Source organism: Malaclemys terrapin, chromosome 8 (genome assembly GCF_027887155.1).
Source record: "Malaclemys terrapin pileata isolate rMalTer1 chromosome 8, rMalTer1.hap1, whole genome shotgun sequence".
In the NCBI taxonomy this organism is placed as follows: Eukaryota; Metazoa; Chordata; order Testudines; family Emydidae; genus Malaclemys; species Malaclemys terrapin.
The window spans coordinates 52599526-52613300 of record NC_071512.1 but is presented as its reverse complement, the minus strand read 5'-3'; the positions used below and the strand labels follow the sequence as shown (position 1 = coordinate 52613300).

The 13775-nt window shown below is 42.8% G+C and overlaps 1 protein-coding gene across 10 annotated transcripts in view; it reads right to left on the bottom strand.

Annotated features, from left to right (window-relative positions):
* Positions 1 to 218: 218 nt before the first annotated feature.
* Positions 219 to 13775, bottom strand: part of RASAL2 (RAS protein activator like 2) — a 274328-nt gene continuing 260771 nt past the window's right edge. For 6 of the 10 annotated variants that reach the window (XM_054037195.1, XM_054037197.1, XM_054037199.1 and 3 more), the window contains 4 exons: positions 12682 to 12884; positions 12022 to 12109; positions 7521 to 7551; positions 219 to 5502 (listed from right to left, as the gene is read on the bottom strand). In XM_054037195.1, the coding sequence (XP_053893170.1) occupies positions 5360 to 5502; positions 7521 to 7551; positions 12022 to 12109; positions 12682 to 12884 (465 nt within the window). In that variant the 3' untranslated portion in view covers positions 219 to 5359. The remainder of the gene's footprint in view (positions 5503 to 7520; positions 7552 to 12021; positions 12110 to 12681; positions 12885 to 13775) is intronic. The other 4 variants (XM_054037198.1, XM_054037200.1, XM_054037201.1 and 1 more) reach the window with 1 other exon arrangement.

Below are 13775 nucleotides of genomic sequence, written 5' to 3'. Positions count from 1 at the left end.
CATTCTGGTAGAAAACTGGATATCTGGCAACCCTACTTGGATAGCTCAAGGAGTTGCAATGCAAACTGTCCCAGATGTTGAGTTATACTGTTCCCTTGCAAATTTCCTCCCACTAGTTTAAAAAAAATAAAATAAAAAAAAATTGCCCCAACACATATGTACAATCACCCAGCAGTGAGAGCAGTAGGATTTTAATCAATGCAGGCAGACTGAGTCCAAACTGTTTAAAGTTAAAGTTTATTTGTATTCTTTGTAGGAATATCAATAAAAGACCTCAAATGTATCTATATCTGTACATATACAAGAACCTTGGAAAAATTATTCACAGAACAAAAATAAATCTTCTTTAGAACAAACCCAGACAATGAAATGCAGAGATGGAGCTCAGAGACCGAACAGTCCAGTGCTACTAGCATAAAAATATGGTTTTGAAAACCAACTTTATTACTTTTTTTAAGGTGTAATTTGTTGAACTAAAAAATAAATTATTTAGAGATATCATTGTAAAATAGTCCTGTGTAGTAACACTCTCATTAAGGCCCTTGAGATAGAAAATCTATTTTTGTACAGGTAGGATTCCTGGCAGGAGTGATTCACAATGACATTCTCTCTCTCTCATGGGAGCTAATTTAATGTAGGAAAGGAAGTGTCTAAAAGCATCATCCTAAATTTAACCCTTTAAATCTATCACGCACACTGTTGGAGAATAGTGGTTGACCAGTTAATGTCCTATTTGGTTAATGTTAATCAACAATATAAATATACATGTAATGGTTTAACATAGACATGAATTGTTCCCCAAGAACGATGTAGACATTTTTACAGAACACATAAATAGGATTTGTACATATATCACATTGGTGACTCAGCAAATGACTATGGCTAACATACACCACTGTTAAATCACTGACCCATTGGTTAGTTAAAAGCTGGTGGTTTGAACTCGCATTAGAGCACGAAATTAATGCAAAAGGTTAAAAAAAATATGCCAAAGCATTTGCAACAATGTAAAAGAAAAACATTTCTGGGATGGCCGAATATAGAGGTTATCCAACCACAGAACACAACCTATGTCCACTAGCTAGGAAATATGCACATCTCTCTCCACCCTACTCAGAGTTTTCTCATGATATGAGAGGGTTTCTAAGAGAATGTTTGAAATGTGCAGCTATATGCAGCTGTGTATGTATTTATATACATGAATACCCATTTCTATACACTGAAGAAAAAACAGTAGATGCTTAGTGACTCCAACTCCCACCCCTTTTCCTTCTTTAGGACCTGAATTCCCTGTGTTGCGAAGAAGGGTCCTTTAGATTAGGCCACGTTTAGGCCATTCACTCACCCTTAGCATCCCCTCCTCTCCTGAGATATTTACTGCTTCTCTTGCCAGTATGATTACTTTCGTCCCTCATCAATACAGCATATAGCATTCAGAATTTGACAAAGCGCCAGAGCACAACACATGCTATTGTGCTTAACTGCAACACCACAAGCAGGTCAAGAGTTTTTATTTAAAATTCAGAAATCGAACTGGCTGGTATAGGAAAGGTCTCTCAGTTAATTTGTCTTTTTTGAGGGACCACCATAAAGCAAGAGTCATGGATGTGGCCAGCAAGCACCTAATCCCCAAGGTCACAGTTAGCTCCATCACACAGGGATACAAGTAGTGCTTCTACACTCTCTCTCTCTCTCTCTCTCAAGGAGCTGGGGCAAGAAATAGCACCACAAGCACACAGTCAATGGCTGGCCACAGAGATGTCTGTTGGCCTGAGGCCTGTGTGTCACTGTGATAACTGTTGAGAATGCAAAGGTATATTGTAAACTCCCTCTCTCACTCAGCACAGCTCAGATGAAGAGTGAGGAAATTAGATTTAGTGAAAATCACAGACAGTGGAAAGCTACAGTTTTAGGTTGAGGCTTGGAGAATCAGTTGGCAAATAATGTTTAACCACAAACTGTGATGCTTAATAGAAACCGATGGGACCAGAGAGTTTGGGACAAGGAATCCTCGCCTTCCTTTTCCATTAGCAGCCCTGTCCCAATGCCTCTACAACACAGACACACTCATGGAGGCAGCCCAAAGTTGGGAACTTCACTCTATGATGCCAGGTACGATGCCATCAACTCTGGTGGTGCAATGGTCCTCAGTAGGCCATGTGTATTTGATGATGATGATTTGATATGATATGCATCAAAAGATGCTGTCCCTCTTGAATTTCTTGGCAGAAGCCTATGTGAACCTTACACAAAGGCAAATGCACAATACATTCCCAAGAGCCTTCACCATCTAATCACACATCTCAAACAGTGACTGTGGATTACCATAAGGCTAGAGTGGGCTCTGGTCAGCTCCAGCTCCCTCAGTAGCATTAGCCTAGCACCACTAGAATGACATTTCGACTGGAGTCTGTATGTCCTTGTAAACCTTCTTCTAGCCCCCACAAAATAATGCATAGACAAAGCATTCAATTGCTCCTTAATCTTGAACTTCAGAGAAAAAACCCACCCACACCACATGCTTTATATACTATATGATTAAAGTACACACCCATCTACAGGGCTGCTTTTGGGAAAAAGATTTTGCATAGCACAGCTGGGTGAATATAATCTGGGGTAATTATATAGTGAACTTCACTGAATTTGGGTGCAGCTATATAACACAGGGGGGAGGCGTGCGGTAGCTGCCTGCAAGCCACACAAAAATGCTGAGCTAAAAGGGGTTTCACGGGACAACAGCTTCTCGCAAAAATATGAGAGCTACTCACAATAGACAAATGGATTCACAGCTGTTACTATGACTGCCGCCTTGGTACATGGTTAGGAGGAGAGGGTGAAAGGCACAGCTCCCAAGGGAGAAAATAGCAGGGGTCACAATGACCCAGAGTTGGAAAACATAGTTTGGAAAGTTTTTTTAAAAATCACTACTGTGCAGATCCAGTACATGGTCCCATTAGCACAGAAGCCTCCACAAACTTGTCTGTGCTGCTTCAAGAACATTAAGCAGGACCTCTCCTTGCTCTTTAGTACCTAGCATGTTTGAGAAGTAGGCGGAGGAAGCAGCTTTGAGCTGAAAGAACGTTAAAAATAAATTCTTACTCACTTCAGGTAAGTTTTCTACCTCTCAATGGAAGTAGCTACCAAGGTCTTACTAAGAGAGATTCATACACTTTTACTTTATATGTCCTACAGTACAGGAGATATGGTCTCTCTGTTTTTGTGCATAGTTATAGATGTACATATATGTGTGTGAGAGTATGTTTAATGGAAGTAACTTTTAACTTGCACAGTTAACATATTGCGCTTTACAACAAAGAAATAGAATCTGCCTAAAGAGTTAGGCTAATTCATTTCTAAACAGCAAACAAACTTGGACAAACGACTCTGAATTAAGGTCATTGTCAATATTGCCAACCCCGAGCGGTCAGAGAATTCAAATCAGGCCCCCAAAAGTCATGAGATTGGCTTAGAAATCCCAAGATTTTAAAAACAGTAAGTTTTCATAGATTCATAGTACTTAAGGCCAGAACAGACCATCAGATCACTTAGTCAGACCTCCTGCATAACACGGGCCCTCAAATTTCACCCAGTTACTCCTGGGGATTGAGCCCAATAACTGGTGTCTGACTAACACGCATCTTCCAGAGTGGTATCCAATCTTGATTTAAAGACATGAAGAGATGGACAATCCACCACTTCCCTTGGTAGCGTGTTCCAATAGTTCATCGCCCCCACTGTTGGAAATTTGTACCTAATTTCTAATTTGAATTTGTCTAGTTTGGGGTCCTTTTTACTTACTTTGTGTTGAATTTTTAGGATTCACACGTTCATGCTTTTCTCTGCAATAACAAGAGCTAAAAACATATCTTTTTACAAACTGAAAGTGGAGATTCTCACAATCATTTGACTCCAGAAACTGGGGATTTAAAAAAAACAACACACTAAGTATTCCGAGACCGCTAGTAAAACCACGAGAGTTGGCAATACTGTGTAATTCCTGTTAATCTTGTATGACGTGATATTACAGAATCTTCCTTCCCACAAGTCACTTTTTAATTTCGGGATGAGCGTTCATGTACATCCTGCAAAAGTTTACTCCTGTGAGACGCAAGCGCAACATTATGGGGGACATTGAGGTTCAGCTGTAAACTCACCTAGGCAAACTGGATACGTACAGAAATCAAAAAACATTACTAGAAAGGCAAATTTAATTTGGGTGGGATGGAGATGTTAAAAAATCATGCATAGTCTGGAGAAAGCATCTCTGGATGTTGTGATATCTGATAACCCAATGTGTGAAATGGTGAAAGTGAAACTGAACAAGACAAAATTAAAAATAAACAAACTAGGAAAGTTTTATTTTACGTTCACGGATCTATTGCACGGAGCCTGGATGCCCTTTGGTTAGCCCTTTCCTTAGAGTACTAACCTGATTATTTCCAATGGAGAGTGGAGAACAGATTTGGATAGCTATTGCATTGAGACAATGGACTGTGTGCACACTGGGAATTGGACTGAAGGTCAAAAAACACAGGTATTTACAGTTCTGTAAACTCTAAAAAGGAAACATCAAACCTTACTATAACTGGGGTAAAAATATCCCACCTTTAAAACTGCCAATTCCCTTTGTCTATTAGGTGAAAAGCCTGGCTTTGGGCAGACCACAAGGAGATGAGCTTACTGCTCCAAAGAGTTCCTACCCAGTATGCTCAGAGAGACTGGAATAGCCTTTTGCCTATATTCTAGCAATAGCAGATACAGAAGCCTGCATGAAGGTTGGGTGTGGAGTTCGTATTCAGTTAAAGAACTGGGGAAGAGAAGGTTAAAATTGGCAGACGAGTTTCTTTTATAATTCATTTAACTAATATTTCACTTCATTCCATGTGCTTGTATCAATCACCCTGATATGTACAGCTTCTAAGTAACCAACTGCTTCTGTCTCTCTCGCTCACGCCCTCACCCACACCGGACATGCGCACACACACTCCTCTCTTTTCCTCTTCTTCCTCCCCAAGGACTGCAGTGCTTTGAACAAGAGGAAAAAATAATAATAAAAATAGCAATAATTAAAAAAAAATCTACATGGTTGACTTCCTTTTGGTATATTACAATGGCATTTTCTGTACACGGCCCACAACAGGCTCCCTATGTATATACACAGCGATATGGAGGGCCCTTGCCCTTATTATCCTGGTCTGAATGGTGGGCTATATTTCCCCACTCCAGAGTTTTTCTTTAGCAGCATTCTGTAAACCTGTAAGGAATCTGTGTTTGGCTTTCTTGAGTCTGCTTCCGTCTGCCCTGCCCCTGGGAAGATGGCCAGCAGCATCTAACCTGTTAGCAGCTGCTGTTTTTGAATTCACCATTCTCCGTGATGGAAAGCTTGGTGGGGTTGGTGGGGGAGATGCCATTGCGGACCTGCATGCTGTAGCGCTCCTTCACCTGTGTCAGGGCACTCATCAGCCGAGTGTTGGCTGAGTCCAGAGACACGATCCGCTTCTCCTGAAACACAGACACACAATAAATCAAAGCCATTCCACCCAGTACAGCACTGCCTTAAACGCTTTCTTTGCCAGGAACTTCCATTGCCTGCGCTGTGATCAAGTCTTCAGATGCTTTCTAGGCAGATACATCTTTACCAGCTTTCCCTGTGGAATGGGGATGTCTCTGCCTCTTTCTGTTTTTTGGAGGTACTATGGCCCCAGTTTGGTCTCCCCGGTTTCTTTACATGATGGAAGCTGCCAATAAGTCATTGCTAAGCTTAGTGAACTAATCCAGCCATGGGGGTTAAGTATTTCAGGTTTTTGACCCTACGGCCCTTTCACAAGGCAGTTGAAGGCACAAAAGCCTTCCTGGGTTTAGAATTTTCTCTCTTATTGGAAAATTTGGAAAACAGAAACAGGCAGCAGCAAAACAAGGGGTGGGAGGTTTCATTTTGCAAAGAAAAGTGCAGGTGGTATGTAAGGGTCATTGTCTCTAAAGACTGCATGGAGAGTGCTCAGTATAAACCCACAGTATGTTTGAAATTAAAACAGCAGATAATGGCAGCCTGCAGTCACCAGCAATGGTGAGGGTGCAACAGCAACACAGGAGAAAAGCAGCCAAAAGCTAAAACTAAGGGGTTATTTGGTGGGGGCGGGGAGGGGTAAGAGGGAAGTGTGGGTGGAGGGGGAGATGGCATCAACAAACACAACAAACAAACAAACAAACCACACTGTTCCTAGACCCATTCCAGCTCGGAGTTGCTCCAGGACTCTACAAAATCAAAGGTTCTCTTGTTCTGGTTTTAATTCTTCTGGCACAGAAAGTGCTAGCTTCCACTTCAAGTAATAAAGTATTTAGAAGCTAAAGGGTAGTGGAATTCACTAAATACATAAAAAAATAAATCAACTGTGCTATCTGAGATGGGACACTGAGAAGGGGGATTCAAACCAAGGAGACTGATGTACAAGTAAGCTTGCAATTTTTGTCTTGCCTTTAAAAAAATGCAACCACACAAAGCAGCAATGGACACTGCAGCAGGTAAACATGCTCTCCGTGCTACCAGCCAATTGACTTATTTTATATTCTTATTTTAAAAAAAGCTGCATGCAGTCTCTGCCCAGTCCAGCCCCAGCCCATTGAGAAACAAAGGGAAGGAAAAATGATATATGGAAGGCACAAACATTAAGGGATAATTCAGACATGTTGCTCAGGAGACGTAAGTTTTACAGCAGCCCCATGAGGTTCACATCCCAGCATGTCAGCTGTATGGTACATGTGCAATCAGGGAGAATGTTTGTTCTTCCCAAAGGGTTTCCCCAAGTGAATAAAGGTGGGGGACCCAAAACAAAACAGAGTTTAGGTGCTGCTTGTTTAACAGCCCTTTGCAGACGGAGCTGTGTGTATAACAGAGCTGATGTAGGTAACAGGGTCAGTAGAGATCAATAGCAAGATCAGGCCATGACCACTCATTGTCCTATCATTCACTGCTCCTGGTCCAGAAAGGGGAAAAACGAAGGGGCAAGATCTGAGAGGTAAAGCATCAGCCTTCCCTCCCACACCAAAGTGAGGAGATAGGTATTTTTCTTTCTTCCTTTAAACCTGACTTAGCAGAGATCTATTTCTTCTGCAAGTTGAAGTCACTCCCTCCCCCGACTCAATCTTCATTTTCAAAAGAAAAGTTTCTATTAAAAAAATTTGACCTTACAAAGAGTTAAAAATGGAAGGCTGGGGTGTTTTCTGGCACTGATTGAGCATGCTCAGTACATGAGGTAACTGCAAACTCAGACCAAACGTGGATAGAACAACTGAAAAGCTTTAACTAGAATGTCAATCTTGAAGGCATGAGCTTGGTGAGCAAAAGGAGATGCACCCTGCTGATACCACCTCACTCAAAGGAAAATGCAATCTAACCAAACATGTTCCTAATGCACATGAATTAGGTGCAGGGAGTGGTAGGAGCTGGAATGTGTAGGAGGTCAGTGCACCAGGCCAGGGCTGGGTACTGCTCAGCTAGAGAACTGATTGGATTTACTTGCCTGTTGGAATTATCTCATCCCCATTTATGACCTGTAATTTAACACAGTGGAGATGTCACTTGCAATAGCAATTGGGCTATTTCATAGAATCATAGAATCACAGGGTTAGAAGGGACCGCAAGGGTCATCTAGTCTAACCCCCTGCCAAGATGCAGGATTTGTTGCGTCACTTTGCAGCTATGCTATTCTCTCAGGAGGTTACCATCACCCAGACCTCTCTCTTCTGAATCTGGGCAGCACAGAGAGGGCCTCTGGATTCACAACACCTACAAACATTGTGTGGTAAAGTTGTGAGTAATGTACATAGTCAGTTTAACAACAAGACTGTTGTGCATAGCTTAATAATGGATGCCACACCCTGAACCCAAGACAAGACGGCAATTCCGGCAAAGCATTCTGTGGTGAAGAAAGAGACAAGAAGCCAACATCCTTCACTGCTATGTCCTAGCATCCATTTTCACCTTGAAAATGAGAAACCAGGATCCAGTTTTGTTCCAAGTATCTCTAAACAGAATGACCTCCCTACCTCTCTATCCTGATGCCTTAAACCCCACTGGCCAACGAATCATGGTCTGAGAACAATCTTCCTTCGAAGTGTACTTTGAAGCAGATCAATTAACAGTAAAAGAAATCTGGTTCTTCAGATTGTGTCCTTTGCAACCAGGTGTTGAGTTCCCTGCCAACATCCCTTTTCTGCTCGAGGACCCACAAAAGGCCTTGCATCATGGCCATGAAACTCTATCCAATGACAGGACTGGACTACTGGTATTGTGTTTCTATGGGTTCACTGATGCGCTCGCCTTTCCAAACCTGATTTGGGCTTTTTTCTGGGCACTCCCCCACAGCTCTTGTTAGTTTGGTGAGAGGTAAGGTCCAGAAATCAACCCCAAGTTTCCCATATGGAGGGGGTGAGGGCACTGGGCTAGGAGAAAGAAATTCGATTAAAAGGGAAAACTTCTCTGCATTTTAAAAAGGTTACTTTTCCTACCCATTGAAACATCAGAGTTACTGTACGGGACGTGTACAGAACTGTTTCACATGGCTGATCCCTTCAAGCAATTTGCACTGCCGGTGATCATGCCACAAACATCTAGCCGTCATGTTGGGGCATTGCACCCCTTCAGCATGGAGGGGTTAACCAACAACAATCCTCCCTTCTGCATGCTGACATTGAGGGGCCAGACTTCTCTGGCATGCAACATCCACATCGTGTTGCTCCTGGAACTGTCACAGTATCGCACAGAAGATGAGAGGCTATTGACATAGACTGGTAAAGAGAGCGGGAAGTTCCTCTCCGCTCAAACATGATAATTCTAGGCTGATTATTGGCTACATGACCCCCGCCCATCAATTTCTCTGTATCTATTACAGTGCTCCTCCACGCCCCGATCTCAGCACTTGCACTCCCCCATTGCAGATGGCCAAGCTCTGAAAGCAAGTTCACAGTCCAGATGGGATTCACCATTGTGACATTATTGACATGAACTGTGATCATATAGATCATTGTTGCAACCAGGGTCCTATGGTTGCACCAGGTATTGTACAGAGGAGGTCAACTGGGGTGTCTACGGAAAGGTTGTAGTTTGCTGGTTATGATTATGCTGTCTGTATGCGTATCATTTTTGTATTTGAAGTTGTGAATACTGGCTATGTACTTGTATCTCAATGTGTTTGATTCTAAGAAGCCTCAGTGAAGCATTTGGTCACCTTCTTGAGAATGGGCACTTACTGAGAATAGTCCTATCAAGAAACACTTAACTGACAATGGACTTCGGGAGACGCCAATCCACATCTGAGCTTTCCTGGGAAAGTTCAAACTAACATGTAAAAATGGCGTCAGCCTGCAAAAAGCTGAATCATTCATGGGCATGTGACTTGCCCAGGTGGCTACAAACTCCATCTTGTTGCTGTGACTTTGCACAGGAAAACAAAGGGGTTTCCGCCCACAAGAGAAAGAATATAAAAGGCCCTGGAAACCCCTCCATTTTGTCTTCAGCTGGCTCAAGAGATGACCTTTCCACCCCCAAGAGATGCCTGAAAGAAACTGAAACAAAGGACAGTAACTACGGGGGTGTGAGTGATTGCTGGATCCAGACTAGGAAGGAGCCCAGTCTGTGAAAGAAGCTTATTGGAACATTTCTGGGGGTGAGGTTTAATCTGTAATCAGTTGCTTAATGTATTAGGCTTAGACTTGCGTGTTTTATTTTATTTTGTTTGGTAACGTACTTTGTTCTGTCTGCTATTTCTTAGAACCACTTAAATCCTACTTTTTATACTTAATAAAATCACTTTTGTTTATTATTGAACCCAGAGTAAGTAATTAGTAACTGGGGGAGCAAACAGCTGTGCATATCTCTCTATCAGCATTATAGAGGGCAGACAATTTATGAGTTTACCCTGTATAAGCTTTATACAGAGTAAAACTGATTTATTTGGGGTTTGGATCCCATTGGGAGCTGGGTGTCTGAGTGCTAAAGACAGGAGCACTTGCTAAGCTGTTTTCAGTTAACTCTGCAGCTTTGGGGGCGTGGATCATACCCTGGGTCTTTGTTGCAGCAGACTGGCGTGTCTGGCTCAACAAGGCAGGGTTCTGGAGGCCCAAACTGGCAGAGAAAATGGGCTCAGAGGGTGACAATCCCAACGGGATTTCTGTGATCAAACCAGTCATAACCATCATCTTCAAGGACCATCTATAGAAGCCTTTTATACTGCTCTGTATGCTACTGATCACATCCCTTTACTTCAGTTTGGAGACAGCAGATGAATGGCCCACTCGGAGGAGGATGCCCAGGCCCCTCTGTCAGACAGTTGGCGTGGGCATGGTCAGAGAACAGGTATCCACCTTCCTCCCCGAAGTCTAATAGGTTGTTGCTTTTTGGACATGCCTGAGCTCCATCAGTTTGGGACAATGAGACCCTGAGACTGTACCTAAGTATGAAAATTGGCTTGTTTCATTCATGTCCCCTCCCCACCATCAGCTCATCTCAAAAGCAATACCAATCCATCTGCATGAAGAAAGGGTCTGCTATTCTGCTTTCTTCACAGGAGTCAAAAATGAAATACAAGCACCCTGTACTCAGCTCTCTCACCCTAGGTTTTGAGTGTCAGTGAACACAGAAAGCCTTTCATTCTCCTGTTCACTTAAGTTATATCACAAAAGGATGACTTCTGTTCTGGCATCTTCAGTTAGAACATCCTGCAGGGTGGATGGGGAGCAGGTATGGTGTAATTCCAGCAGGATTATATTCTTAGCCTAGAAGTCTAAATATTTTTGAGCTGATTAATGCAAGGGCCAAGATACCGTACTCAAGTGATTTTGTTCATATTAGACGGCATAGGCCCAAATCCTCTAGTTTTCAAGTCTAGCATCATTGAAGGAGTAGCTACAGGAAAATGTGCTGGGGGACAGCACACACAAGTGTTCCTCCTCAGAGGCTAAAACTTTCCCAGATTCCAAAATAGAACCTCCTGAAGAATATGTTTTTGCTACCATGAAGTCTTTGAGATCGCTTTCCATTGTATATTTTCCCTAGTGACACATACAGAACTCATACATTTCACAGGTCTCATTACTGTTGACTATACATAATGGAAACAAATGGCTAACACGTACCCTTTCCTGCTTGCTCACACTTTTGCTCTAATATACCAATAGCATCTTTGGCTAGATTAATATATAACCCCACGTATGTCGAGGGAGAGAAATTCCAAGCGCAGCTCAGTGGTTCTGGCACTTCCCGCCTGCATGGTGAAATGACTTTCTGAAACCACCTGGGATACTGTTGTCGTTACATGTATCTTTGGAAAAGTTAAATATTTTAAAATTGTAACTAGGAAGTGACACTAATAATTAAAAGGCACAAAAGCAGGAGAGATTTCTATGCTCTTGAGGATGAGGGGCACTTGACAAACAGTCTCACAAGCATAATGCAGCAGGCAGAGATCAAACTGGTTGTATATTTTCTTATCAGCTTCGTTTCTATCGGGATGAGCATTGATACAGAAGGGAAGTAATACTTCCAAACATTGGAAGAGCAGAACTGCATTATTTACACCTATGTGCCTCATCCACTAGTTCCCTTTCCCACAGCTAACCTGTATCAGCCAAGGCAAGCACTGGAGATTCATGCCACAGTAGGCATTATTCCAAGACTGACAACAGACAGTCAGCTGAAGTCAGACACAACACTCTAGCGGAATATTGTGCAATGCTACACAGCAAGAGCTCACTTCTTTCTTAGAGGCTTCAGTAAACCCCATAATGCACTGCATCACACTGGGGCTGAATGCTGTAGTCTTTGTTGAGTGAAAGCAGAATTCTCTCCATGAAGGAGGCAAGTAGTATGTTCAATGCCATGGACTGATGCTGGTTTGGGAGTGCGACAATAATGCTGAGAGCTATCTAATAGATTTTGACATGGCAGCTGCATGGGACACAAGGATGGGGCCTCTGGTTTCTGTACAAGAAATGCTTTGTTCTTGGAGATCTAAAACTCCTTACCTGTGCATCAATAATTTTCTGCTTTGCATCAATGACTGCTTGCATTTCAGCATGATCCTTCTTCAGCTCCTCTTCGACCGCCATTAGCCTGGGACATTGAAAGAAATCAGGAAATCTTAATGCAATTCTAGAGTGTTTCAGACAATGCAATTGTAGCTCAAACAAGTCAGCCCAACAACTGGCTCTCTTCCTTTTAAGAAGAATATTCTGCAGTCGATTTGCCCCTCTGTCAACTTCAAGTGGCTAAACTCAATCCTTACACAGAGAACAATGCCAAAATTCAACAGCTCTGAACAGTGACAGGACCACTGATTCCAGTGTTTGGAGCCCACACTTCAAGAGGAGCTCCTTCCCTCTTTCAAATCAGTGTGGTCTACCTAATGAGTAGAGCAGAGACTTGAGAGTTAAGGTCTTGGATCCTTTCCTCAGCTCTGCGTGCAAGTCACTTAACTTCTGTGTCTCAGTTTCTCCATCTGTAAAAGGGGGGTGAGACCACTTCCGAAGTGCTGTGGGGTTTAACTGAGTACAAGAGCTGCCTGCCTGCAAAATATCATGCTCTTCTTGTCACAAAGGAATAAGTTAATCAACTGGGTTTCTTCAGTCTCTACAGAGTTTCCCTGCTTTCCACCAAAGCTTTCAAAAAGGGCACTCTCCTCTCACCTGCTAATGATGCTTTTCATCTGACTGTCCTTCTCTTCCTGCTGCCTGCGTAGTCGTTCCTCACTGTCTTCCAGCCTTGTCTTGTATTCCATCAGCAGCTTCTGCATTTGCTGCTCCTGCACCAGAAGACGCCGCTCATACTCCTCCAATCGGCGGCTTGACACTTTCAGACGGTCCTTCAGCTTTGCTATCTCTTGCTCGTACTGCAGGAAGGAGTGAAGGACAGAATCAGAAACAAAAGGGCTAGCTAGATAGAGGAGTTCAGATATTTTTGGTGAGGTGTGCATTTTTCTCTTTAATAACACAGAAAATGAAGGAAATGACAGGAAGGGCTAGAACCAATCACTGCGGCCAACTATGGACTAGCATAACGTAAGATCCTACCCATACAACCCTAACATTTTCTAATATTGCCCTACATCACCCCCGCTACGCATCCACACAGCCTGCCGCTGTGCCTCAGTTCTGACTGTACAGCCCCTAGCTACTCCGAATAAGCTCACTAACAGGTGCTAATAGTGCCTATCTGTACGGTGGTTTTCTGATGTGAACAAACTTTGGCTAGGATCCAAACAACTTATTTTCCGTTAAAACCTAATCAAGGTTTGAAGTTAGATGTCCAGATGCCTTGCACATTAACACACTATACGACAGAGCCTTTGCAGCGTTTACTTTGCTGAAGTTCTATTCTCTCTCCTGACTGCTCCCTCCGGTAATTCCCCCTCCAACAACGGAATTGACCTCCATACATTTCACTCTCCCTTTATAGGTCCTTCATTATTCCTAAAAAGCTACTTTATTTTTGCCCCAAAACCAAGAAATTTATCTAGGAACTTGTATGGCCCCCATCACTGTGGCACCTGTATGCCTGCATACCTATTTGGAAAATAATGCATATTGTTGCTATAAATAGACATGACAATTAAATGCCCAGGAACACACTACACCAGCAAACAGAGGCTAGGGACACCATCCCTGCCCACCCTGGTTAATAGCGATTGATGGACCTATCCTCCATGAATTTATCTAGTTCTTTTTTGAACGCTGTTATAGTCTTGGCCTTCACAAAATCCTCTGGCAAAGAGTTCCACAGG